This window comes from Mus pahari, chromosome 10 (genome assembly GCF_900095145.1).
Source record: "Mus pahari chromosome 10, PAHARI_EIJ_v1.1, whole genome shotgun sequence".
Lineage (NCBI taxonomy): Eukaryota > Metazoa > Chordata > Mammalia > Rodentia > Muridae > Mus > Mus pahari.
Genome location: NC_034599.1, coordinates 107,755,866 through 107,782,805, shown reverse-complemented (window position 1 = coordinate 107,782,805; position 26,940 = coordinate 107,755,866). Strand labels below are relative to the sequence as shown.

At 50.0% G+C, this 26,940-nt stretch overlaps 1 protein-coding gene across 1 annotated transcript; it reads left to right on the top strand.

Annotated features, from left to right (window-relative positions):
- Nucleotides 1–1,828: 1,828 nt before the first annotated feature.
- Nucleotides 1,829–26,656, top strand: Cmtm7 (CKLF like MARVEL transmembrane domain containing 7). The gene is made up of 5 exons (XM_021207692.2): nt 1,829–2,105; nt 19,773–19,946; nt 21,558–21,656; nt 24,635–24,716; nt 26,181–26,656. Exons 1-5 carry the CDS (start codon nt 1,971–1,973, stop codon nt 26,192–26,194), a joined length of 504 nt encoding a protein of 167 aa, XP_021063351.1. The 5' UTR covers nt 1,829–1,970; the 3' UTR covers nt 26,195–26,656.
- The last annotated feature ends 284 nt before the right edge of the window (nt 26,657–26,940 follow it).

The following is a 26,940-nucleotide window of genomic DNA, read 5'->3' as shown; positions in this document are numbered from 1 at the left end:
AAGTGTGGATCTCTGTGAGTTCAAGGCCAGCTTGGTCTTCCTACCGAGTTCCAGGACAGCCAGGGATACTTAGTGAGACGTGTCTCAAAGGCAGGTACACAGAGTGACGTGTAAGCAGGACGCTGTCATGGGCAAGGAAGGTTTGATACATATGATATGGATAATGCCATAAGCTGGGACCTATGCAAAGGTAGGTACTTAGAAACGTGAGAGAAGAGGAGACTGTGGGGTTTTTGGCGTTATAGGGGGTAACCATTTTGGCTGAGTGTATTAGCAAAATGTATAGTCTGATCTCCGGCCATTTTAATTTTTAACGAGACTTCAACCTCGTTGACTATCAAAAAAAAAACAAAAAACAAAAAGACTTTCTTGGACTGGAGAGATGGCTCATTGATTATGAGCACCAGCTGCTCTTCCAGAGGACCCAAGTTCAATTCCCAGCCTGCCCATGGCAACTTACAACTGTCTGTAACTCCAGTTTAGTAATTTCTTCTGGCTTCTGCAGGCACCCAGCACATACATGGTGCAGAGATAGATGTGGGCAGAATGCCCATACACATAAAATAAATGTACTAAGTAAAAAAAAAAAAAAAAAAAATCAAAGAATCTATATTTAAAAAAAAAAAAAATCTGCCAGGCAGTGGTGGCTCACGCCTTTAATCCCAGCACTTGGGAGGCAGAGGCAGGNAGATTTCTGAGTTCNAGGCCAGCCTGGTCTACANAGTGAGTTCCAGGACAGCCAGGGATAGACAGAGAAACCCTGTGTGTGGGCAGGGGGAATGAATTAGGACTAAGCAGGTGTTGTTTGACTTCTAACACTGAGACGAACAAACTTCTATTCACCCCAAGTCCAATAACAGAGTAGAAAAAAAAAAAGAAAAAGAAAAAGAAAAAAAGAAAACATTCTACCATGAACCAGAGCCAAACGAACCTCTCCTCTTTCCTTAGGCTGCTTCTACCAGACATGTTCTCAGTCCTTAGAAAGGTGAGTCTCTCTTCACTGAAGAGTAAGGCAGACAGAGTAGAGCGGGACACTAGACATCCTCCACTGGCCTCCGTACACACACACCGAGATGTACTACGATGCTGAGGGTGGTGTCCTGACTAGCTTTCATTGTAGACTGGACAGTGCCTAGACGGTTGGGTATGGTACACACCTTTCTTTCAGGAAGCAAGGGCAGGAGAATATCTGCGAGTTTGAGGCTAGCTGGGTTTATACAGAAGTTCCAGGCTAGCCCGTGATACATAGTGAGGGCCTGGCTTGTTTGTTTGTTTGTTTGTTTGTTTTTGAGGCAGGATCTCTCTGTGTAGTCCTGGCTGTCCTGGAGCTCGCTATGTAAACTAAGTTGACATGGAACTCACAGAGATCCTCCTGCCTCTGCCTCCCGAGTGCTGGGATTAAAAATAAGTGCTACCCCACTCTGGCAAGAGAGAGTGTGTTTTTAGAAAGAAAGGGCAAAAAAGGAAAAAAAAAGGCAGAAAAAAAAAAAAACAAATAAGAAAGAAAGAATGGTGGGAGGGTGGGGGTGACGGTTCTGAGGTGATGGACCTGTTTTAATTGCTGTAGGTGATGGTTGCACAGGTGCGTGCCCGTGCACACACACAGAAGCAGAAATGAAGAGAGCAGCAGCACGGTATGCTGGAGCAGTTCCCCCTTCAGTACCTAGTAGCAGCCGCACCCACACAAAAAATCCCTGGAGGCTCATCACCAGCTGTGACCTGGGCGGTGCGCTCCTGGGAGAGGCCAGGGCCCCAGGCGTCCGGTTTCCTGCCCACGCCAGTCCAACTTCCGCGTGTCTAGAGGGCAGGGGCTTGAGGGGCATCTGCTCCCGAGTCCTCTCCGGGTCCGGCCGCAGCTGGGAAGAGGGAGCCGTGCGCCCCGCCCCTGAGGCTCCGCCCCGTCCCGTCCCAGCTTTACCAGCCAGAGGTCCGGGGTCCTCGGAGGCGGCCAGCCGGGGCTGGGCCGCGCGATGTCGCATGGATCGGGGCTCGTCCGGACCACGTGCAGCAGCGGCGGCGCGCTGGGGCCAGGCCAGCCCTCGGAGGGACTGCTGGACCGGGTGTACCCGCGCACCCATGGCGCCCTGTTCAAAGTGGCGCAGATGGTAAGAAGAGTGGAGTGGCCTGGGAACCGGTACACGGGGCTGCACCTGGCCCTGACCCTGGGAGTACCTCGCGCCCCTTTGATGTCCCCAGTGTCCCCCTAGAAAGTTCTGGGAACAGCCGGCAGGATCCCTGGCCCCCTCCCTTCTCCAGCTGTCTCCCTATGGGGCCCAGCTCGCTTCCCCACCGAAACCCGGGGTGCGAGTTCCTCCTCGTCTTCCTTCCTCTTCTCCAGGCCTCACTTCTCGCACCCCGGCACGGGGAGGGAGAGTCTCCCGGAATCCCCTGCCGTCCCCAGGCCCCCGCACGGGCTCCTGTCCGAGAGGGGAGGGCTCGAGGGCTCGGCGTCAAGAGGGCTCGGCTTGACTTTCGAATCTCTGCTGGGGACCGGGGAGAAGCGCTGCCTTTCAGACCATCGCCACGTCCCCTGCGCCCCTCAGCCTTCCGAGGTTCCTCAGAAGGGAGGCCGGTGGCTAGGGGGCTTCTGGAGCTCGCTTGGGGGTCAGGCAGGGTGAGCAGCCGGTTGTTAGTGTGACCAGAGCCGCACAAAAACTTCTGGCCCGACCAGAAGTTGCCAGGCCTGATCCTGTTTGCTCTCTACCCACCCTTCTTTTTTCCCTCCTGTTTTTGTTTTTCTACCTCTTTGCAAATGTCTCGACTACAATACCTTTTCTGTTTGTGTGGTGTGTTTTGAAACTGGGCTGGGCCGTTTGAGTTCCCCACTTATCATGGGTGGAGAGGGGAGTGGTGGTTTTGTAGAATGCTGCGGAGACGGTAGGGACCCCAGTGCCAGGTCACAGACCCGGAAGCTGGGACCTGCCAGCTAAGCTGGAGCAGCACCCCCCCCCCCAGGGGTTGGTACAAGGCCAGAACTTTGTGCCTTCTATAACCGTTATTTTGGATGCCTAGTGTGTAGAAAGGTGGCTGGCGTTCCCTGCCTTTCGAAAGGGAGGAAGCTGTTCCCGCCTCTCCTGAGAAGGGTGACTAAATGGACCAAGATCGGGACACAGGCAGATTTAATAAGGAATTATAAAGGTCTGGTGCTAAGGAGTCTTGGATTTGAGTGGATGGTGTGTGGGACCCAGGCTAAGGACTTTGATCAGCCTCTTTGATCATTAAAGGATGGTTGGAGTCAGAGCGACTTTACAGTCTTACGCCCAGGCGGAGATGAGGTCTGTGGTAGAGATTTGGATCAGGAGCCTCTGCCTTGATCCATAAGGGAAGCCGATGGGAAATGCCTTTGCTGGGCTGTGATTTGGGTGCACAAAATTAATGGCGATGAGAAGCATGAATGCTGGTCCGTGAGTCTGAGGAACAGGGATATTGTGTGCTTTGGATGACGGTGATATAGATAGAGCTAGTCCAAAATCAGTGAGCATGGATTTTAACCATGACTTCATCGCCCGTCCGCCCCCCCCCCACCTCTCTGCTCCTGTTAAAAACCCAGCTGGAAGACTCCTGTCCCCCCCCCACACACACACACACACACAGCAAGATGACCAAGTCCTGGGAGTGAGGCTGCCTGCTTGGCCCTGGCTAGCTCCTGCTCTGCCCCAAAACAATGACTGAGATCTCCATCGGCAGAATCCTCTCTCTGCTTATCCATCGAGGGTGATCAGAAGCAGATGCGCTGTGAGCGCCCTTGGGGGTCACAATCCCAATTTGCCCATAGCTTAGTGACATACAGACCTCTGGTTCTGTGAAGTGCTTTTAATGTGTTCTGACCAAGAGATTTTTCAACATATTACCTAAGAATCCGAAAGGCTGGGGTTGGAAAAATGGCTCAGTGGTTAAGACTGCTATTCCAGAGGACCCAAGTTCAATTCCCAGCACCCACTTCGGGTGGCTCTATAACTCCAGGGAGATCTGATGCCTTTGGCCCCCCTCTGGCACCTGCACTCACATGCACCTACTCACACACAGATATACATACATCATTTGAAATTTAAGAACAGTCAAGGCCAAGGCTGGGGCTTAGCTACACTGCTGGATCAGAATGCACGGAACCCCATGCTTAGTTGTGCATCTTATATGTTGGGTATGGTGGTGGATCCTGCCTTTAATCTCAGAACTCAGGTGGTAGAGGCAGGAGACTCAGATTCACAGTTATTCTCATCTACTTAATTCCAGGCCCACCTGGGCTATGGGAACCTTGGCATGCCTCCTCTCCAGGCAGGATTCCTGCAGATGTGTGCTCACGCTCCGTCTTCCTCAGTAGTCAGTGCCTTGACCACTGTTCTTATCTTTGAGGTGTCTTCTTGTTCATTTGTTTGGTTTTTATCCAGACAGGGTTTCTCTGTCTGACTGTTCTGAAACACCTCTGTAGACCAGGCTGGCCTTGAACTAAGAGGTCTGCCTGCCTCTGCCTCCTGAATGCTGGGATGAAAGGCCTGTGCTGCCTCTCCTTTTCCCTCCTTTTATTTTTTAGCCATGTGTTGCTCTTAACAGTGCACAGGGAGCTGCATACTCTACACCTTGACTGCAGCATCTCACTAAATGTTTTAGGGAATGGAGAGAGCTGAGTCTTCGCCTAGTAAGGAAACTGCCTTAAGGTGGTATGAGTGCCTAAAGCCACTCAGCCGGTGGCAGCAGCCCAAGTCTGGTTTTCACAGGTATCTGCCCCTTGCATCCCCAGAACACACAATTCTGGCAGAGTCTGAACTTGCTAATGGTCCAGAGAAATCTAAACCTTGGTGAGGCAAGGTCACACATGTGACAATGATGATAACCAAAGGGACAGATGACAAGTGGCTTGGGGGCAAAAGGAGTAAAGAGGCTGGAACTCTGGGACACTCGCTGAAGATGGAAGCAGGAAACGATGCTGAGCTAGTGCAGCCATTGTAGGGACAGCCTGCACTAGCTCAGGTGTTATATCACATAAGCATGGAGAGCTGAGTCTGCGACACACACACACACACACACCATACATACACACATATACCACACACATACACATACAACACATAATACACACACCATATATACACATATACACCTCACACACATACACATATACATACACACACACCACATACACATACCATACACACATACACACACACACCACACACACACACACACACAGGCACATAAAATAGGAGCTACAGGACCCACACTTCTGTTAACCCAGGAGAAGGGAAAATGTACACAGATATATTCATTTTCATTTTTGACAATAGCCAGAAACTAGAAACCACAAACAACCCACCAAACGTTGTGTGAATTAATAACAGAAACAAAAAGTGCAACATTTGATGAGTTATTATACAGAAAAAAAAATGAGGAAGGATACTGTGTTATGGTACTGTATGTGAGCTTTGGAAACACTGCTAAGTGGGAGGGGGAAAGCCACTCGCTAGAAGATCATGATATATGATTCTGGTCAGATGAAGTATTGAAAATAGGCAAATTCATAGACACAGAGGAAAATCAGCGACTGCTCGGGGCTGGGCCGGGGCACTGGCGGAAGGAAGTTGGAAGTGACTGTTGGTGGGTGTGAGGTTTGGGGTGGTGATTGAAACAGTTAAAAGTTGTGGTTGATGGTTAGACAACCGTTGAGAGGATACTAAGAGCCGCTGGACTTCACACTTGAGATGGGAGTTAAGACTCAGCCATTAAGCCGGGCGTGGTGGCGCACACCTTTAATCCCAGCACTTAGGAGGCAGAGGCAGGCGGATGGTCTGCAGAGTGAGTTCCAGAACAGCCAGGGCTACACAGAGAAACCTTGTCTCGAAAAACCAAAAAAAAAAAAAAACCTTACAGAGATATTTTGGACAGCCTACAGGTATGGGATGCAGGGCTATATTTCAGGGACACCCACAGCCTGCTGAGCCTCACAGAGTACAGGCTGATGGGTCAGTCTTCTGGTATCACCTGGGCGTCCTCCATGGGGCCTGCCAGAGCTGAAAGGGAACAAATGGTCACGCATCACCTAGGTTCCACCCCGTCCTAACCTACTCCGAACTGAGGACAGCAAGCTTTCTGCTGAAGGCTAAAGCAAATTTTAAAATTTGATCACAAGGCTGGAGAGATGGCTTGGTAGTTAAGAGCACGGGCTGCTCCTCTTGAGGTCTCGAGTTCAATTCCCAGCACCCACATCTGGCAGTTCACATCTGTGTTGCATGTATTTTATTCTTCCTAACAAAAGTGATTTGTTCTTCGCGCATACCATCCAAAGCGCAAAGAAGAAAGTACTCTCCCATTCTCTCTCCTCTATCATTAGTAATAAGAGAAACTTCTTGGGATTTTATAGAAGATGCATATAGTTTTGGAGTTTTACAACATAACTAGAAGGTGCTGGCTTCTTTCTGACTTACTGAATGTAACTTGCTGTGTGGCTTTTAAATCTCTGAGGAGTGTTCGTCTGAGTATGTTTGTTCCCGGGTGTTTATGTGTGCAGGAGCGTGTGTGTGTGTGTGTGTGTGTGTGTGTGTGTGTGTGTGTGTGTGTGTGTGTAGACCAGAAGTCAACCTTGTCTTCTGAGCCAGGGTCCCTCACTGAGACCTATACATTGCCTGATAGCTTGCTGATTAGAATAAAGGGCTGGCCCACCTCCCCAGTGCTGGGGTTACACGTGCTTGTCACTGTGCCTGGCTTTTGACATGATCAAGTCTGTGATGGAGTGAGAGGCAAGTCCTCTACCAACGCCACCCGTTGGGCCCCGCCCCTTCGCGGCAGCATCTCAAGCACCTAGCCCTACACTGGCCTCAAACTCACTGAGCTGAGGATGGCCTTGGACTCACGATCCTCTTGCTTCTACCGTCAGAGTGCTGAGATCACAGAATGCCCCAGCAGGCCCAGCAGCAGTTTGTTTGTTTTTTTCCTAGTGTGGTTTGCAGCCAGGCATGGAGGCACTGTGATTCACGTTACAGTCTCTCCTGATTCCCCTTCAAGTTCACCGGCTTCCAACACAGGGTCATAGTGCCCTTCCTTGTAGAGAAATCTTGATGAGCAAATGTGCCCCCTCCCTTCTGCAGAAAGAGAAACTGAGAACTTTGTGCCCTTTGGAGCTGGGTGGCATTGACTACTTTTCTAGACTGGCCTCAAACTCAACAGAGATCTGCCTGCCCTGCCCCGCCTCCTGAGTGCTGGGATTAAAGGCAACACCACCATGCGCTGACTTAACTAGACTTTTAAAATATTATTTATTTCGTGTGTGTGTGTGTGTGTGTGTGTCCACATGAACTCACATGTGCACATGCACACACACATCCAAACCTGATCTGTACTTCTGGCCTGGAGATTTTTCAGTGTCTACACATTAATGGCTTGTCCACAGATTTCAAGGTGCCAAGTAGAATAGTAACCATAATTTTAATCATGAATTTGGTGTCTGGCATTCTGGAAAAGGAACAGCGACTGGCTAGTCAGCCATGCTTTGAAATGTTTCTGTATTTAATTAATGTTGACGGTGACTGTGGAAAGTCCTAGAAGGCAGAGCCCCACAAGTAGGAGACTTCATGTCCCCTGGAAGAGCCAGCTGATGCTGTGCTGGGAACCATAACCCGAGGTGAGATAACACCTACTAGAAAAGGACGGTGCACCAGGCCACAGGGCTGAATAGGGGATAAGGTCCCCTATGGTGCCAGTGGTCGGACCTCTTGGGTGCCAACATGACCACAGATTTTGTTTTGTTTTTAAACAATCTAGTGGGTCCCAGAGATGTCCTGCTATGCTGGGAGCGGCACCCGGGAACAGAGTAGTCCTTCAGATTCTGGTTGGTAGAGAAGTCCTCTCTCTCTCTCCGTCTCTCCCTGCCCTGGTTTCCTGCCTGGCCCAGGGGCAATGCATCTGTTTCCTCCCTGCCATCTGCCTACTGCCTGTGCCTCTGGACAACCTCCGCCCTGGCTGCCTCGTCTGACCTGCCAGCCGCTGCTTTGCCCTGTCAGCAGCCTGGCTGCTCACTGGCTGGCTACAGTCCCTGCATCTCTCACAGGCCAGCAAAGGCATTCTGGGCTCTACAGAGCCTGGACCCAGCTGGGAGCCCAAGGGACTCCCAGAAGTGACAGAACATGCCTGCTCATCCCACTCTGCTCCTTGTGGAGTATCTGTAGCTGCTGAGGCCCAGCCACCATCAGACAGCAGGCCCCCTGGCTCATGCTGGCAGTTAGCAAGGCTGAGACCTGCGGGTAAGCACTTTCTGGGGCTCTGAAAGGACTCGGGAGAAGCCCTTTCTTCCCACAGGGATGGATGGGAAGACAGGAAGCAGGGGAGATGAGAACCTGCAGCAGGACCTCAAGGCTTTCATTCCCACCTCCCTGAGCTGGCTGCAACTCCCATCTTGCTTATGAAGAAGCAAAACCAAACGAAAGCTTTTCACCACTTCACTGCAGAAACGTGGCCGTTAACTAATGACGGGCTGGTGAGAGCTGCTGGGCTGCGTGCTTTCTCCTGTTTCCTTGCTAAACTCTCACTGCCTCAGGAGGTTATGTCCCATGCCCTTGTTTACGGATGAGTAGCAAGGGCAGGAGCTACATCATCCATCCATGGCCTGGAAGCCATGACTGAGACATTTGGATTTGGGCCAGAACCTAAGTTTGTTTGCTTTTTTTTTTTTTTTTTTTTTTTTTTTTGAGACAGGGTTTCTTGTATCAAGCCTCAAGCTTGCTATGTACCTAAATATAAGCTTGACCTTTCGACCCTCCTCCCTCCACCTCCAGAATTGGAGATTACAAGCATAAGAATGCTGTGGGCACTCCTTGCCCTACCAGCTGAGCGGGAGCAATCTTCCCCAGCCCCTGGCTGTGTGAGTCTTTTTCAATTTGGGTTTTTGTTTTGTTTTGTTTTGTTTTTTTATGTTTGTGTATGTGTGAGTGCCTGCATGAGTTAAGTGCACCACCACAGGACCTCAGATCCTCTGGAACTGGAGTTACAGGCTACGGGCAGTTGTGAGCTGTCGTGTGGATGCTTGGCTCCGAACCCAAGTCCTCTGGAAGAACAGTGGGAGTTCTTAACCACTGAGCCATCTCTCTGTCTCCCCAGCTGTTTAGGTTCCCCTCTTTCCCTAATTATGACTTTCTCCATGTTAAAAACAAAAACAAAACCAATTGAATTCTGCCCCTGCACTCGAACCTGACCAGGGCCAACCAAAGGGCCCTTTCTCTCCAAGCCTGCGGCCTTGGGGATGGTGAGCGGGCTCCCCCAGGCCTGCACAACGTGACAGACACAGCCTTGGGGTACCCCAGGGAGACACAGTCTTCCGTAAGTGCATCCTGAGTGAGGGTGGACTTCCTGGCACTAATGGATGGCCTAGGATAGGGGGATGGGGCATCATTTGTAAGTACGTCCTGCCATCCCAGAGGTGAGGGATGCTGAGTGCAGCCAGCGCAGAGGGTATGGGGGGATGAGCTCATAGCATCCCTAGCCGTGAGAGAGATGCCCTGGTGGATAGAGGGAACCCGGGCATTTGAGCTGGGAGGTAGATTCCCTGCTGTGATCTGTGGAAGCCACTAGAGCTGCCTCCTGTCCATCTTTTTCCCACAGAGGCTCTGCCACTGTGTCCAGTCTTCACACAGTGGCAGATGCTGCCACACAATAAGTTCACTCTCCTCTCTCTCTCTCTCTCTCTCTCTCTCTCTCTCTCTCTCTCTCTCTCAACACACACACACACACACACACACACACACACACACCATCATCATCTAAATGTTTTAAGTTGATAGTTTGTGTCAAGCCATGTTCATAGCTATCCTGGGGCACAGGTGGCCCACTGGCCACAAGTTGGACACATCTGGCGGAATCTGATGCTCTGTGGGTACACACACCTGCTGCATGTTCCTGTCTACCATCTTGGCTTGTCTGATGTCTTCCCTAGTGCCCCTCTGGACCCGAAGCTTGAGCTGCAGATGCCCTCGGGACTTCCCATGTTACATTTGTTGCATTTTGTTGTCCTCTGAAAGAGCTGTGTTGGTTTGTGTGTGTGTGTGTGGGGGGGGGTGTGTGTGGTTTCTCAACTCCGATTTAAAATAAGAGCAGGAGGGGTTGGGATCAATATTTACTGAGTGAAAAATAAAATCAATGGGGAAGAAAATTATTTCAACAGCCTTTTCCTTTGTTTCAACAATGTTATAGTAATAACAATAACTGAATATCTGTGTGTGTGTGTGTGTGTGTGTGTGTGTGTGTGTGTGTGTGTGTACTGACAAGGTGCATATGTATGTATAAGAACATCAGGTGTCCTTAGTCACTGTCCACATTTTACTTAGTTTGTTTGTTTGTTTGTTTGTTTTGGAGACAGGGAATCCTCCTGTCTCTGCCTCCCGAGTGCATGTGCCACCCCTGCCCGGCCACTGTTCACCATTTTGTTTGTTTGTTTGTTTGTTTTTGTTTTTGTTTTTTCAAGACAAGGTTTCTCTGTATAGCCCTGGCTGTCCTGGAACTCACTTTGTAGACCAGGCTGGCCTTGAACTCAGAAATCCGCCTGCCTCTGCCTCCCAACTGCTGGGATTAAAGGTGTGTGCCACCGCTGCCCGGCCACTGTTCACCTTTTAAGACAGGTTCTCTGTCTGAACCTGGAGTTCACTTGCCAAGTGTGTCCCAGGAATCCACCCCAATCTCCCCAACACTGAGGTGACAAGTATGGACGGCCACTCCTGGCTTCTTTACACTGGTGCTGAGGCGCCAACTCTGGCCCTCAGGCTTATGCTGTGAGCACTGTGCCAACTGAGCCACTCCCCAGCTCCTCCACGACATCATCTTTAACTCCTTGTGACAACCTCAGGACATAACAAATGTGTCCTGGAGAACAGGGCATGACTGCCAGAGTGGGGACTGTCCCCGTACCTCCCTGCTGTTTCCGTTGGAAAATTAGCCAGGCCACAGACATGCATGTCTGTAGTGCAGTGCTGGTTTTGCTTTTGAGGAAAGATCTTGCTGTGTTGCCACAGCTGGCCTGGGGCTGACAATTCAATCCTGCTCCCTCCGTACCTTGTGCCACCATCCCTAGGGGTGACACTGGTTTTCCAAGGCTTCTTGATCAGGGTGTCCTGTTCACTGCATGACACTTTGGGTACAGAAAAGAAATCTGGGGCAAGACACATGTAGTGGCCTGAATGAGAATGACCCCTGTAGGTTCATATATTCGCAGGCTTAGTGCCCTGTTGATGGAACTGTTGGGGAAGGATTAGGGGGTGTGGCCTTGTTGGAGGAGGTGTGTCACTAGGGGTGACCTTTAAGGTTTCAGAAGCCCACAGCATGCCAGTCAGCTCGCTCTGTGCCTTGTGGTTGCTGTCTCACTGTGTAGGGTCTCAGCTACTGTTTCAATGTCATGCCTGCCTGTCTGTAATCATGCTTCCAGCCATGACAGCCATAGGCTCACCCTCTGAGACTGCAGGCACGCCCTCAGATAAACGCTTTCTTTTATAAATTGCTTTCGTCCGGGGGGGTCTCTTCACAGCAATAAAAAAAGAACTGGGCTGAAGGACTGTCTCAGTGATAAAGAGCACCTGTTGTTCTTGCAAAGGAGCCAAGTTCAATTCCCAGCACCCACACGGAGGCAGGCTTGGTGCCTCCTCAGTCACCAGGTATGGTGTGGTGCCCAGACACGCATGCAGGGAAAGCACTCATAGGAATAAAATAGATTTTAAAAATTAGGGAGGTAATTAAGACAGCACACGTGTCCTGATGAGGTCCCACAAGGCCACCCTCCGTGATGACAGCTGTTCTGAGATATGCAGTGGCTTCTCGAACTTCAGCAGGCAAGCCTAGCTGTAATTTTCCACTATAAACTTCTAGTTCAGATGGGGTGAGATAATTTAGCAGAGTTTGGTGGGAAAGAATAGCTGGACTCGTCATCATTAGGGGCCTGGTGTTTGCCTTCATTTGTAGCAGGACCCCGGCCGCTCTGAGGCTTCTTTGAAAACAAGCCATCAGATTTGATTTTTGAAAGGGGGAAAGGAGAGATTTTCCTCAGTGGTGTAGCCCCTGGTAAGTTGCCCGCGCTTCAGGAAGTAACCCTACTCAGTGTAAGGAGAAAAGAAAAAGAAGAGGATGTGCGCGTGCGCGTGCGCGTGCGTGCGTGCGTGTGTGTGTGTGTGTGTGTGTGTGTGTGTGTGTGTGTGTGTGTGTGTAGCTGGGAGCCCTGGCATCACAAGAGCTGAAGGAGGAAAAGAATGTTGGGCTGGGGTCCACGGAGAACAAGATTCTGCCATCTTCATTTCTGCCCAGGGATACAGATTTCTGATTGCTGGCTTCCAGAACTGCAAGGGAATAGACATTTGCTAGGGATCATTTGTCAGAGAAGCGACGAGAGACTCACGCAGCCCAGTAAAGGCTTGCAGTGTGGCCAAATTCTGAATAGCGTCAACACCGTTGGCATCTAATATGCTCTCCTGGGCGGCCTTCCCTCGTTCCCAGAAATAAACCTGCCAGCAGCTATGACCAGCTTCTCAGCCCCTCTCAATGGCTGTTATCTCTCAGCCCTCTTGGAGCACGTGATGGCCTTTGCCAAGAAAGCTGCACCTTGGGATGGCTGCTGAGAACCCAAGAAGAAAGAAGACACCAGAGAGCAATTCCCAGAGGTCCTGAGTTCAATTGCCGGCAACCACATGGTGACTCACAACCATCAGTAATGGGATCTGGTGGCCTCTTCTGGTGTGACTGAGGACAGCTACAGTGTACTCACATTGATAACATAAATTAATTATATATATATATGTATGAGCTACAGGCCTGGGGAGATGACTCAGTGGATAAGAGCACTTGCCTGGAGACAGGAGTTCTAATCCCCAGGTCCCAGGAGCATGCATCTGTAATTCTAGCCTGCCTCTAGAGATGGGCGGCAGGGCTAGCCTTCTCTTTGAACCAGTTGAGAGTGTGTGACAGCTGGTCCCGTCTCTCACAGGAAGTCAAAGCACTGACATTAAATGAGAGCCTTGTCTTACTCAGGCCTCACCACAACCCACTAACGTCCTTCTGCTCTGGGGCCCCAGGGCCACATGATCACATGTGGTCTCATTGTTGACTAAGAGTAGTCAGGTCTCTTCCTCAATCTAGGAGCTTTTTAATGAGAAGTGTGCACCATTCCACTTGGTTTATGTGGCAATGAAGGCGGAACGTGAACCCAGGGCTTTGTGCCGACTGACACACATCTCTGTCCGGTCTTTTTGTCATTAAATTCCCTTTTGTTGTAGCATTACTTACAGAAGAGGTCAATATAAACACCTCCCATCTCTCTCCACCCAGTTAGTTTCACTGTGTAACCTGAAACTGTGTAGACTGGGGTGGCCTCAAACTCACAGAGATCTGTCTGTATTGCCTCCCAGTGGTGGGGTCAAAGGTGTGCAGCCGTCACTGGTGGCCCACCGTGTTATTTTCTGAGGCAGGGTTTTTTGAGTGTCCCTGGATCTCACTAATTCTGCTAGACTGACTGGCTGGGCTCCCACCTCGTCAGCACTGGGATCACAGGGATGCACGGATGCAGGGACAGATCTCAGGTCCTGGCAGCTGTGTAGTGCGCACTTCTCTGAGCCATCTCCCCAGCCTCTCACCGTATACTTCTGTCCAATCAAACATCAGTTGACTGTGTCCCGGGGAGTCTCTTCTCTTCGGTGACCATACATGTGTCTCTGCTTCAGCCCAATCCACGCTCCCTCAGTCACCACTGGCTTTGCAGCCAGCCTTCAAACCAGATAGTGTTCATCTGCAGAACCGAGATCATTCCTACATTGCCTTCCCATAGAAACTTTAGAATCAGCTTGTCAATATCTACCACCACCTCACCTCACCCCCCCCCAAAAAAAAAACTGCTGGATTGCTGGATCTCGACTCAGATTTTAATGAACTGGCTTATCGATTCTGGGGAGAATCACTTACCGACAATGCTGTCGTATTTTCGGTAAACATCTCCCGAGTTGCTGCAGTTAGAAGTGGTCCTTGTTTTTAGTGTGCAAATTCAATTTTCGTTGCTCACATATAGGAAGGAATACGGTAGCTCTTGTGAGTAGCTCTGCCACCTGCACCATCAAGGAACTCATGGCTTCATCCCCAACCTCCTTTTTGAGTTCCACTGGATTCTCTGCAGAGAATGTGAGCCTGTTGTTTATAATAGAACGCTGTGCTTGCCTCTTCAATCTTTCCCGCCTCATTCCTGTTTCTTACCTTACTACAGCTTCAGACAGGTTATGGGGCAGTGAGAGAGGACATCTTTTCCTTGTCACCTTGATATTGATACCCTCCCCTGTCCTGAGGGGCAAGCCTGCAGTTTCTCATCACTGAGCGCACAGGTAGCTGTGGGTTGTACCACAGTTATCAAGTTAGGTTAGTAGGTTGCACCACTCTTACCAAGTTAGATTAGTCCCTTGGATCGTAGCTTACGGGGAGGGTTGCTTAGTTTCCTTCTTTCTTTCTTTTTTTTTTTTTTTTTTTTTTTTTTAATATTTATTTATTTACTTACTTACTTATTATCAGACACTCCAGAAGAGGGCGTCAGATTTTGTTACAGATGGTTGTGAGCCACCATGTAGTTGCTGGGATTTGAACTCAGGACCTTTGGAAGAGCAGTTGGCACTCTTAACCGCTGAGCCATCTCACCAGCCCCCGGTTGCTTAGTTTCTTATCGTGGCTGGATATTGAAGTTTTTGCCATCTATATTTTGTGCATTGGTCCGCTGTAACTTAGGCTGCCTGCCCCTCGTGTCTGTTTCTCTGATGTGTCGATTCAAATCATTTGAAACTAATAAACCAGCCATGGTGCATTCCCGAGACATTTCCTCTGTGTTGCAGGGCTTATGTGCTGAGATGCAGTCAGGGACAGGAGCTCCATAGCTCACCGCCATTCCTTCTGAGAACATATGAACAGTTTGCATATGAACAGTCAGTCCACTCAGTTATCCTTTTCCCTTTCTGTGCTATGATTTTTAGTTTTTAACCTGTTTCTCGGTCCTGCCATGTAGGGGTGGAGGGGATGGGGACGGGTGGGGGGGGTGTTAGAAGGAAGCCTTTGCTCCTGGTAGCAAGGTTCATGGCGACCTTGACTGGCCCTTTTACGGAGCTCTCCGCCAGCTGTCACCCTGAGGTCTGCTGGCTTGTGTCCGGTTCACCTGAGATGTGCACTTCTAGGTGGATGAGTGCAAGCATTACTGAGGACTGACCACCCCACTTCCTCCCAGGGCTCCCAGGCCAGGGGCAAGGCCGCCTGTGGAGACTGAAAAGCCTTCTTTGTCCTTTTCCCCATAGGCTTTGACAGCAACCTGGCAGCCTCAGAGTGACCCTGCAGGTCGGTAAAGGGAGCTCGTGGGCTAGCCAGGGTCAGCCTTCCCAGGTTATTTTTAATAAAGTGGAGGCCAAGGGAGTGGGGATCTCACTGAAGGGAGGCCTTTGTTTGCACAGAACTCGCCAGTGAGAAGAACCCAGACAAGGACCAAGAGGGCCACCTTCCACTGCGCCTGGGCACAGTACCCGGATCCCGGACCCATCTTACTCTCCTGTAAGGGGTCCTTGTCGGCTCTAGGGGCAGAGAGGAAGGAAGCTGCCCCTCCGATGACCAAGGCTGCCTGCGGGATTGAGCTGGGGAGACCTGAGTCAATTTCATTGGTGCTGGGTTTGTGGGAGGATCTGGACTCAATTTGAAACTGTTGTAAAAGTGGGGGTGGGGAGATGCTGTAGTGGCCTGTCACATAGAATCGAGTTTGTGTACCCAAGGAGCTTCCTGTATCACCCTGCACAGCAGGGTCCCTGAAAATAGCTGAAGGCTCCTTGCTGCCCTCCCCACATCTCTCTCTCTCTCTCTCTCTCTCTCTCTCTCTCTCTCTCTCTCTCTCTCACACACACACACACACACACACACACACACACACAGTTATAGGAACGATTCTATGTGGGACCTGGTGATCAAACTTGGCAGTCAGAGCCTCCAGCCTTTAAAACCTCTTGCCAGCCCCCAGCCCCTGCCCCCAGCTTCATGTGTTCTTACCAAAGGCCTGTCTTCAGGCTCCTCTTCTGGTCTCCACAGTGGGTGACCACACATGTAGCAATAGTGGCTTTTCATCTGTTCCCCAGGCCTGTCACTTGTGTACTTGCTTGGTCATTTGTCATCCCGGACAATTTCCTCTGCTCAGGCTTGGCTCGAGGCTGCTTCAGGTTTTAATCAAGGCAGCCCGCAGTCTCATTGTGGGGCTCAGCGGGCACACACTTCTGGCACTTGCCCAAGGCTGGATGCCAGGCGTCTTACGGGGACCGACTAGCCTCTCAGATTCTCTAAGGATTTATTTCCCCGCGATACTGCCGCAGCACCAGCCACTCCGCTGCGTGCAATTTGTCCACCATGCTTCCTGAGCAAGCTGCCTGGCAAAACGGAAACCGGCGTGGCCTTTTTGGTGTGCGTTTTTTGAAATGTTATCATCATTCGTGTGTGTGTGTGTGTGTGTGTGTGTGTGTGTGTGTGTGTGTGCGCGCGCGCATGGGCGTGTGTCCCACAGCTCACGTTTGGGAGGTCAGAAGACAAGCAAGTGGGGTCAGTTCTCTTTTTACACTTCTTCCACAGGTTCTGGAGTAGACCTCTGTCATAGGCCTGCACACAAGTGCATCTTGTTTTTGAGATGGAGTCTCTGGCTGGTTTTGAACTCAGTAACCTTGACCTCGCCCCTCCACCTCCCCAGGGCTGGATCTAGGCTTGTACCACCATGCCTGGTTTTAGGAAGTGTTGAGGATTGAACCTAGGGTCATGTGAGCACTAGCAAGCATTGTGCCAACCAAACTACACCCCAGCTCCTACATGGTTTTCGTTTGGTTGGTTGGTTGGTTTGGTTTTAGTTTTGGCTCATTCTGTAGTACTGACTGGCCTTGAACATGAAGCAATCCTTCTGCCTCTGCCTATGCTGAGATTAAGGGCATGGGCCACCATGCTTAGCTTCAGCGTAATCTTATGTCATGGATGACAAAGATTGGAATGGGGGATGTCATGCGTACTCAAGGAATAACTATCAAATAAATGTGTTCTTGTTCCCATCCTAAAAGCAAGGGTAGACTGGCCTTGAAGCTAAGCTAGTTCTGAAAACCGACATATCAGTCAGCTCTGCTGTGTAACAAATAGTTATAAATCCGAATGACACCCAGTAAGTACTTACTGCTGGCTGGACAGGGCTCTCAAGGGACAGCCCTGCATGTCATGAGCCTGTGATGCTGTGAATCAGGGCTGGCTGATGTTCCCTGAGCTGGGCAGCCTTTAGTGGGGTCATCGGAATGGCTTTGCACTATCCCACAGCATCTCGTCCTAGATCCCCCAGGATGGGATAGTAGCTTGGAGTGACAAGTGTGGGGCAGCCGGGGATGTAGCTAGAGTGTTTAGCTGGCACGCAACAAGTCCTGGGTTCAATCCCTAGCACTGCATAAAACAAGCATAGTGGTGCAAGCCTGCAATCCCAGAGCTCTGGAAGTGGAGGCAGGAGGGTCAGGAGTTCAAGACCATCCTTGGCTACTTGGTGAGTTCCAGGTCAGCCTGGGCTACATGAGACCTTTGTCTCAGGGGAAAACAGAAAAGTGAGGTGAAGCGCAGTTAGAGCAAACCCAGGACCACCAGCCTTTCTCTGTGGCTCTTTACTTATTCATTATGTATGTATATATGTTGTGTGCACATGTTATCTATGCGTGTGGAGGCCAGAGGTTCTCTTTCTACCATGTGGGTCCAAGAGACTGAACTCAGGTCGTCAGGCTTGGCAGCAGTCACCTTTACCCACTGAACCATCTCACTAGCTCAAGGAGAGGTCACATTTAATGTTATAAAGTGCAAGGTACAGAGTATTTGGTACTAGATCCCACTTCTCCAATGGAAGCATCCACGGGAGTCTGGAGGATGCTGGAGGCTGGCATGTCTTCCTGCTGCTCCTGAATGTCACCAGTGGCTGTCATTTGCCTGCAGCAGAGCAGCTCAGCTCTATAGGCCTGGCCTCCAGGCAGCAGGTGGCTCAGGCCTCTCTCGCACCCAGGGCTGTGGCTTAGAGGAGGGGATTTACCAAGCTGTTCTCCAATGGTCCCCTACACAGGGCTGTCATGTCACCCTCAGGACAAGGTTTTCTGTGGCATCAGCTGCAGTTCGGCTAAGCCCATCCCAGTGGTGTCTCTGGCCACAGGACATTTTAAGGCAGGTGTCTCCTGACATGTACCCATCATCGTCCTTTGAAAGAGCTCAGCTTTTTAAGCAAAGAGTCAAAACACAAAACCCAGAACAACTCATGCATTACATTCAAAACATGCCAAGCGTGGGGGGGGGGGGCTGTGCGTGTGTGTGTGTGCAATTGTTTTATTTATTTGTTTGTTTGTTTGTTTATTTATTTATTTATGAGACAGGATGTCACTATATAGCTCTGGGTGGCTTAGAGTTTGCTATATAGACCCAGTTGGCCTTGACCTCTGTCTGCCTCCCAAGTTAAAAGATTGAAGGTGTGCACCACCACAGACCAGGACCTGTTGTAAACAGGCCGGCTCCAGAGCTGGAAAGATGGCTCAGCAGTTAGAGCACTGACTGCTTTATCAGACAACTCAAGTCTGGTTCTTAGCCCCATGTCAGGTGCCTGGCTCACAGTCATCACGAACTCCAGCTCCAAGGGATCCAATGCCCCTGGCTTCCTCAAGTACCTGCCCACACATACACCCACACAGAATATAAACTAATAAAAAGCAAATCCCTTGCCAGGCCAGTAGTGGTTTATGCCTTTAATCCCAGCACTTGGGAGGCAGAGGCAGGCAGATTTCTGAGTTCAAGGCCAACCTGGTCTACAGCATGAGTTCTAGGACATCCAAGGCTATACAGAGAAACCCTGTCTTGAAAAACCAAAAAAAGAAAAAAGGAAAAAAACAAAACAAAAACAAAAACAAATCCCTTAAAAGTGCCTACTCCTGGGCTAGGGAGTCAGTCTACACTGAGAAAGTTAGATTCTCTCGGAGCAGGCTTTTCCTGAAGAAGGACACACACTGCAGAGCAAGGGCTGAGGAGATGGCTCATTCAGTCCAGTGCTTGCCAGGCAAGCAGTGGGGCCTGGGTTTGGATCCCTGGAAGCCGTGTAAAAAAGCCGGCCACATACATGTAGCCCCTGGGACTTACTGCCTGCCAGTCTCCATGAATCGGGAGCTTTAAGTTCAGTGAGAGATCCTGGCTTAGAGGATATGAAATGTCAGCCTCTGGCCTCCACACATGAATACACACACATACATACACACACATGCACACACACATACATATACATACATACACATATACACACATATACATACATACATACTCATGTGCACATTCATACACACACATGCATGCACACGTACATGGACACTGATTTAAATATGTTATTGCCTACAAGATGGACTAGTTGGACTAATTATCTCTGCATACCTCAGTTTCATACCAAAAGGATGACTTTTGTCACCTGGCAGAGTTCTTCAGTGTTTCAGCTGGGTCGTGTATGCCGCATGCCAGTCAATAATAACGCAGTGTGCACTCGCTGGTAAGGACACTGGATGAGTTTCTTCCTTTGCACTCAGAAGCAGCCGACTGTTATCTTTAGCTAACTTGCAAGCCCTGGCGCCCCCTGCAGGTACCCTTCAAACCTTCCGGCCAATTAGTGTGGGAATAACCTGGATTGTTGCAGCACATCGCAGGGACGGTTCAGCTGGTTTCCCGTTTGCCCCCTCCCTCCTGGGTGCCCCGGCAGACGTGTGCTAACATCTCCGTGTCTGCCACAGGTCACCCTGCTGATCGCCTTCATCTGTGTGCGAAGCTCCATTCCGATCGACTATGGCGCCCACAGCTTCTTCGAAGTAGTCACCATGTGCGACCTGATAATGATCCTCATCTTTTACCTGGTCCACCTCTTCCGCTTCTACCGTGTGCTCACCTGCATCAGCTGGCCCCTGTCGGTAAGAGGGAGGCCTGGCCCCACTGTCGGAATGCAGGAATTGGGATGTGGCCGCTTGTTTCTTCTTGCCCATTCCACATCTCCAGCCTCCGGCTCAGCTGCTTCGCCCCCCACCGACTCTCTGGTGCTTCCACAGACATCTCTGCCTGCCCTCCCGGGGTTTCTCAAGCTCCCTTCCCAGGGTCAGAGGCCCGGAGCTCCTCTCAGCATTTATCTGTTGTGTGTGGGGCTTAGGAGGCAAACCTTGCAGGACGCAGCTGGTGAGGATGGTGGTGATTTATGCCCCTGGGTACGCGGTTGGGAGAGTTGAATGGTGACACTCAGTGGCTGAAACACACTGGCAGAGGCTGAGAAGATAAATCAGAAGGGCTCTGTTTCAAAGACAGTGTCTTACTATGTAAACCAGGCTGGCCTTGAACTCAGAGAGATCGTGTGTGCTACCACACCTGGCAAATGCACTCAATTTGGTACTGTGATCTCTACCTGAGCATAAAGGCCCTCTGTCGATTCTAACAGAGATCTAGTAGATCCCTTAGGATCCACTATGTACCAAATCCTACCATCCGCAAATACCGACGGCTTACTTCTTCCTGGCTAATCTACATGCCTTCCATCTGATTGTCATACCTTATACAGAATTAGCCAAAGTGGTCGGATAGAAGTGGTTGGATAGAAGTGGCAGGAGCAGGTGTCACGCCTTTTCTGTGAGCACTGAAGGGAAGCATTGTATCTTCCCTGCTGAATATGAGACTGGGTATATGTTTTTATAGATATCCCTCATCAGACTGAAAGACTTAATCTGTTGAGTGCTTTTTTAAAATATTTATTTATTTTATGTATATGAGTACACTATAGCTGTCTTCAGATATACCAGAAGAGGGCATCAGATCCCATTACAGATGGTTGTGAGCCACCATGTGGTTGCCAGGACTTGAACTCAGGACTTTGGAAGAGCAGTCAGTGCTATTAACCACTGAGCCATCTCTCCAGCCCTTTTATTTTATTTTATTTTATTTTATTTTATTTTATTTTATTTTTTTTTGGTTTTTCGAGACAGGGTTTCTCTGTGTAGCCCTGGCTGTACTGGAACTCACACTGTATGCCAGGCTGGCCTGGAACTCAGAAATCTGCCTGCCTCTGCCTCCCAAGTGCTGGGATTAAAGGCGTGCGCCATCACGCCCGGCTTATTTTATTTTTAAAGGTGTTAGACTTGGTGGTTTCTCGCTTTTAGCTTTTCAGGGCATTCTGCTGTTGTTTGTTCTGTTCTGTTTTGGTTTGTCCTGGATTTATCACAGGACCAGAGGGAAAACTCTACAAACTGATCTAAGAACCAGGCGGTTCTTAGGGAATAGCTCGGAGAAGCCTTTCTCTGTCTCCTTCCATTTGTTTGCCTAGCATCCTGTCTGGTGTGGCCCCTCCTAGCCCAGCTTTCTGCACTGCCTGCCTGTGAGACACACAGGTCCTCTGGCCCAAGAGTTCCGAGGGCTGCCTCCGCCTCTCCTCAGGGCAGTGGTGCAGCAGAGCGGAGCGCGCTCCACCCACACAGAGCCAAGCTCCACCCACACAGAGCGAGCTCCACCCACACCTTCTCTTTTCTCACCCCGGCCTCCAGGAACTTCTGCACTATTTAATCGGCACGCTCCTTCTCCTCATCGCCTCCATAGTGATAGCCTCCAAGAGTTACAACCAGAGTGGCCTGGTAGCCGGAGCGGTAAGATGTTTTTAGCAACCAATTCGGATTTCAGATCTCCCTGTCGTCCTGAGGGGAGCCAGGGAAGGGGTTGATTTGGGAGTCTCTCTTCTTAGAACTCATACCTACCTCAATCCGGCCAGCTACTCTCTCCAAAGAGCCTGACACTTGGGCTCATGTTAGAGAGTTCAGGAAAGCAGACTTAAGGGCTGTTGACAAACCTAAACAGCTACAGTAGTACGGACCTGTATCCCTTATAGCCAGTGCCTACACCCGGGTCAAAGAGTCTCTCCGTCCCCATGCTCCGAGTATCTCTACTCATGGCCGGCTTTCCGCTGCAGAGAAGTACTGGGGCGTCAAAGGGAAGGGTACTGGGATCGACCAGTGGTGTCTACCATGAGTCCTTTGTCTCTACATAGCCCAGGCTGGCCTTACACTTACAGAGATCCCCGTGCATCTGCCTCCTCCTGAGTGTTTGGCTTGTAGGAATGCACCACCCCGCTCAGATTCCTCTTAAAAAAAAAAAAAAAAAAAAAAAAAAAAGACAGAACTTTATGTAGCTGAGGATAACCTTGAACTTCTGTTCCTCCAGCCTCTACCTCCCTGCCCTGGGATTTTAGGCGTGCTCCATCCACACCCAGTTTACTGCAGCGGAGAACTGACTCCACGGTGGGCAGGTCCTCTACCAGCTGAGCTTCACCCAGGCTCCATTTTTAGTTTTAACAGCTTTCAGACCCAGACAGGGCACCCTTAACCTTTTCAGAGGTGAAAATGATCCCATGGTCCCACCAGTAACCATGTATAGCTAGCTAGCATGTGGGTATCCATGCATACATTCCAAGTATATGCATACACAGGTACATATATAGTCACATCGTTGAAACATTCTTAAAAGGTCCATAGAGTCTTGTGACTCATGATTTATGCCCCTGGAGTTCCCCTCAGACAGACTCTCCGTTCTGATTATGATTTTGGTGACTTCATATCTGAGTGGCCGTTAGTTCATTACTGATTTGCTACAGACACGCAGGCCACAAGTTTTTTTGTGTTTGTTTTAAGGCCTGGTGTCTTGTGGTTCGGGCTGGCCTCCAACTTAGTAAGTAACCAAGGGTGACTGTCAATCTGAGGTTCCCCTGACTACAGCTTCCACAGAACATACATCTGGCTTATGAGGTGTTGGGGATAGAACCCAGGCCATGGTAGTACATGGCCAGGCAAGCGTTTTAAAGCTAAGACTTTTCAAATTAGTTTCAAGGACTGTGTGAGTTTCACTTACAAATATCACCAGAATTCTCCAGACCGTGGCCTGTCAGCGGGTTTGCCCCTGGAATTTCCCTCAGACAGATTGTCTGCTCTGAAGGGCCACAGTGTGGGGGACCCAGCATCACTGCAGAGGTGTGGCCAAGCCTGTAAACAATGCTGGCTCATCGCACCTTCCACAGTACCCCTTGTGCTCCATGTGACCTCTGAGGAGACAGGTGACTGACACCTGAAGGTTGGCACCTGCCTGCCAACAGTGAATGCTGCATGATGGAAGAAAGGTCCAGGAACAAGTACACACACCCAGACACACACCCCTCTGCCACCCCACCCCACCCCCACTGTGTTCAAGGCACACACAAAGAGATTCCCACTGGGTTTCATAATCAGGTCACACATAAACTGTGCCGGCCCAAGATCCTGAGCCCCGGTGGCTAACATTTATCACACCCCAGAGAAGCCAGGAAAATAACAGAAGAATGAGGACCCTGTCCATGACAGGGTCCATGTGACAATTAGCAAACAAACAAGGCACTGTGGTCCAGACTAGCATTCTGTACGGATGTAATAATAAACTGTTCAATTATGCAGTAGAGACAGCTGGGGACTGGGCTGTAGTATTGTGCTAATTGTGCAGAACAGACAATGGGAGGCAAGGCCTAGTTCTAACCGGCTAATTATGTGGCTCAGACAATCTGTGTAAAGGGGTGTGGGCTGCTGGGGACAGCTGAGAACCTATAGACCAGTAGCTGGGCTTGAAAAGACACCCAACTTTACTGGAAATCTACCCTTAGTCTGGCTGCTCCTGGATCACACCTATCCAGGGTCAATACTAGCAATCTAGCGGAGCATGTACAGGTCAGGCCCTGTACATGGATGGCCCTGTTGTGCTGGGGTCTTAAGCAAAGGAGGTGGCTTCCTGTCCCTCTCCTGGTTTAGCTGGTTTAACTAGAGGAGCAGGGTGGGGTGGGGCGGGGCACATCCTTGCCTTGGGGAGTTGTAAGTTCAAGGAGTCAGCTGCCTGAAGGCTTAGAAACCTGGCAGGTTACCTGTAAGTTACTCAACCGCCACTAGACTGTGTCACAAGGAGTCTCATGGTTCCCAATACATGGGAGGTAAGGTTACTCTCTCTCTCTCTCTCTCTCTCTCTCTCTCTCTCTCAACCATCTTTGAGAAGCCTGTCAGGTCAAGGTCAACCCTCTTTAAGCCTGTCACTGGATGGACCCAGGGAAGGGAGGAGCATAGCCTCAACTTATTTTTACTGTAACCATTTACATACACACAGACATACAGCGGAACTCCGAGGCCTCAGTTCTTGGCTCTTACATGGCTATAAAGCTGACGGAGACGAGAAGAATATTACAAATGAGACCCAACAATGCCAACCTTATAATCAGTCCTCTGAATGTTCCAATTCTTAGATCCAAATTAAAACTCACAGTACCAACTTTCACATTTTTATTGGTCCTGGATCATCGACACCCAGTGGCTTGGCCCCAGCTAGGTTGTTACATATAAACCCAAGCCTTGGAGTCACCTAAATCATGAAGGACAATGCCAGAGACCTGGCTGCTGGGCCTGACCAGCACACCAGAGGCTGCATCTCTCTCAACTTCCCCTCTGCAACTAGGGGACTAGGTAGCTAGGTCCCATGGCTCCCCGGCCTCCTTCCTGGAACAGAGAAGACAATCCAAGAGATGGCCCCGTGGCTGTGAGCTTCCTTTCCTCTCCCGCTGCAGATCTTTGGGTTCCTGGCCAGCTTCCTCTGCCTAGCGAGCTTGTGGCTGTCCTACAAGATCACCTGCATAACCCAGTCTTCAGGTAAGCTTGGATCATCAGAAAACAGGACCCATGAGGTGGAAGGCTTGTCCCTGGCTCAGCAGCATAGGCCGCAGTGGAGCGAGAGGGCGGGGGACAGGAGGAAGGGTGCGACCTAAGGCCTGCCCTCCTACCCATCTCTAAATGCCCAGGGAAATGCCCTGAGATACTCTGTGTATAGCCAGGTGTGACTTTGAGCTCTTGCCCCTTCTCCCTCCACCTCCCACATGCTGGGATCATACAAGCATTTCTTGAAATGAGCTTTCTGTGACAACAATAAAACTCAGAACTCTTATCAAACGCAGGCAGTTTTCATGGTTTTGCTTTTTTTTCTTAAGCAAAGTCTCATGATGAAGGCCAGAGTAAGTTTAAAGCTGCAGACTTGCTGCTGCAGGCACCACCTGTTTGGCAGCAAGTCCAGCACTCAGAAACTGTGCTGGGGGTCCCTGCTGGGGGTCCCTTCTCAGTGCTTCCTCTCTGGAAAACAAATCAAAATATGCAAATATGCTTACATAAAAGAAACCCAGGGGGAGGGGGGTGTCTGGAGAGATGGCTCACTGGTTAAGAGCATTGACTGCTCCTCCAGAGGTCCTCAGTTCAATTCCTAGCAACCACATGGTAGCTCACAACCATCTGTAATGAAATCTGGTGCCCTCTTCTGGTGTGTCTGAAGACAGCTACAGTGTACTCATATTATACATTAAATAAACCTTTTTTAAAAAATTAAAAAAAGAAAAGAAAACCAGGGAAGGTTGAGGTGGCACACACCTCTAATCCCAGCACTTGGGAAGCAAAGCAGAGGCAGGGGGATCTCTGTGAGTTTGAGGCTAGCCTGGTCTACAGAGCAGGCTACAAGGTGAAACCATGCCTCAAAACACAGACCCACACCTGCCTTTTTCTCCTTTAATGTCTCATGTGTCAGACGTTATCTTTCTCTTATTTTTCAGGGATGGGATCCTACTCAGTTTTAGAGTTTTGGTTCTGCTTATAATGTTCTGTTACTAAATGCTGCTCTAATGAATGCTCTCACATTATAATTATAGTTAACCCTGATACACATTCTTGATGATTTCTACCCTGAAGTTTTCTTGAGGGGAGGGGTGTGGGTTAGCCAGTGTCTACCTGTGTAGCCCAGACTGGCTTTGAGTTTGTGGCAGTCCTTTTGCCTCAGCTTCTCAAATTCTAGGTTTACTAGTGTGCACCACCACACGATGCATGCTGTGTTCTTTAACATGTGCAAAAACCACGGGGTTTTGTGGTGTATGCTGGTGATCTCAACTGTGGGAGGCTGAAGCAGGCAGACCCTCAGCTCAAGGCAATCAGAGTGTATACTTTACAATTCTGCCAAACAAAACCACACAGACACACAGACACACACACACACACACACACACAATTTGGAGCCCACGGCTTCTGTGTGCGTTTTATTCCCAGAAAGGTAAACTAACTCTCCATTTCTTTCTCAAGATGCATCTGCCTGATGAGGCCACAGCCTCTGGTCCCCTCCAAAGGATCTGCAGGATGTAGGCTCACCTCCGGAGGACCCCAGGCATGGCTGTGGACTATTCAGGCGACAAGGCCTGTGCCTTCCCTGCTTTGCCAGGATGCTGGGCTCCTGGGCATTTACAGCCTCCTTCCACAGTCTGCTGCAGAGAACCTTCCTCCATTCTGGGCTGTTAGCACCACTCAGGTACCAAGGACTGCACTGAGCACGGTAGGGAGACTTCTGGGCCTGCCTGCATAGACACGCCTCTCTTCACACCCTCACGACCAAGGCCACCTGGAGTTCTCACAGAGGCCGCAGACCCTAATTCATCCGGCCTGTCCATCTGGTCTTGAAGAGCCTCTAAGTGAAGAGCCAGAAGAAACACTATGTGGCCATCCTGTCTCTGCCTTTGTCACTTTGTCACTGTGTCACTGTGTGTGGATGGGTGGGTCTGGGAAGGTGCATAGTTTTTAATAAAATGTCAATTGCAGCAGGCTTTCTTATTGCATGAGATGTCTGTAACACTAGGCCTTTCTATGCCAGCTTGAGTGTGGACTCCTTGCTAACTGCCCATCTCACTTCCTCATCCTAGGCTGGCTTCAAATTAAACTATGTAGCTGAGGATGACCTTGAACTCCTGATCCTCTTGCCTCTACCTCCCAAGTACTAAGGTTACAGGTGTGTGCTAGGACACACCTAGTTTTGTGTGGTGCTGGCGACTGAACCCAGGGCTCCATACAT

Coding starts and splice junctions, on each gene's coding strand:
- Cmtm7 (XM_021207692.2), top strand. CDS start 1,971: ATGTCGCATGGATCGGGGCTCGTCCGGACCACGTGCAGCAGCGGCGGC. Junction 19,947..21,557: donor GCATCAGCTGGCCCCTGTCG/GTAAGAGGGAGG, acceptor CCCGGCCTCCAG/GAACTTCTGCACTATTTAAT. Junction 21,657..24,634: donor GTGGCCTGGTAGCCGGAGCG/GTAAGATGTTTT, acceptor CTCCCGCTGCAG/ATCTTTGGGTTCCTGGCCAG.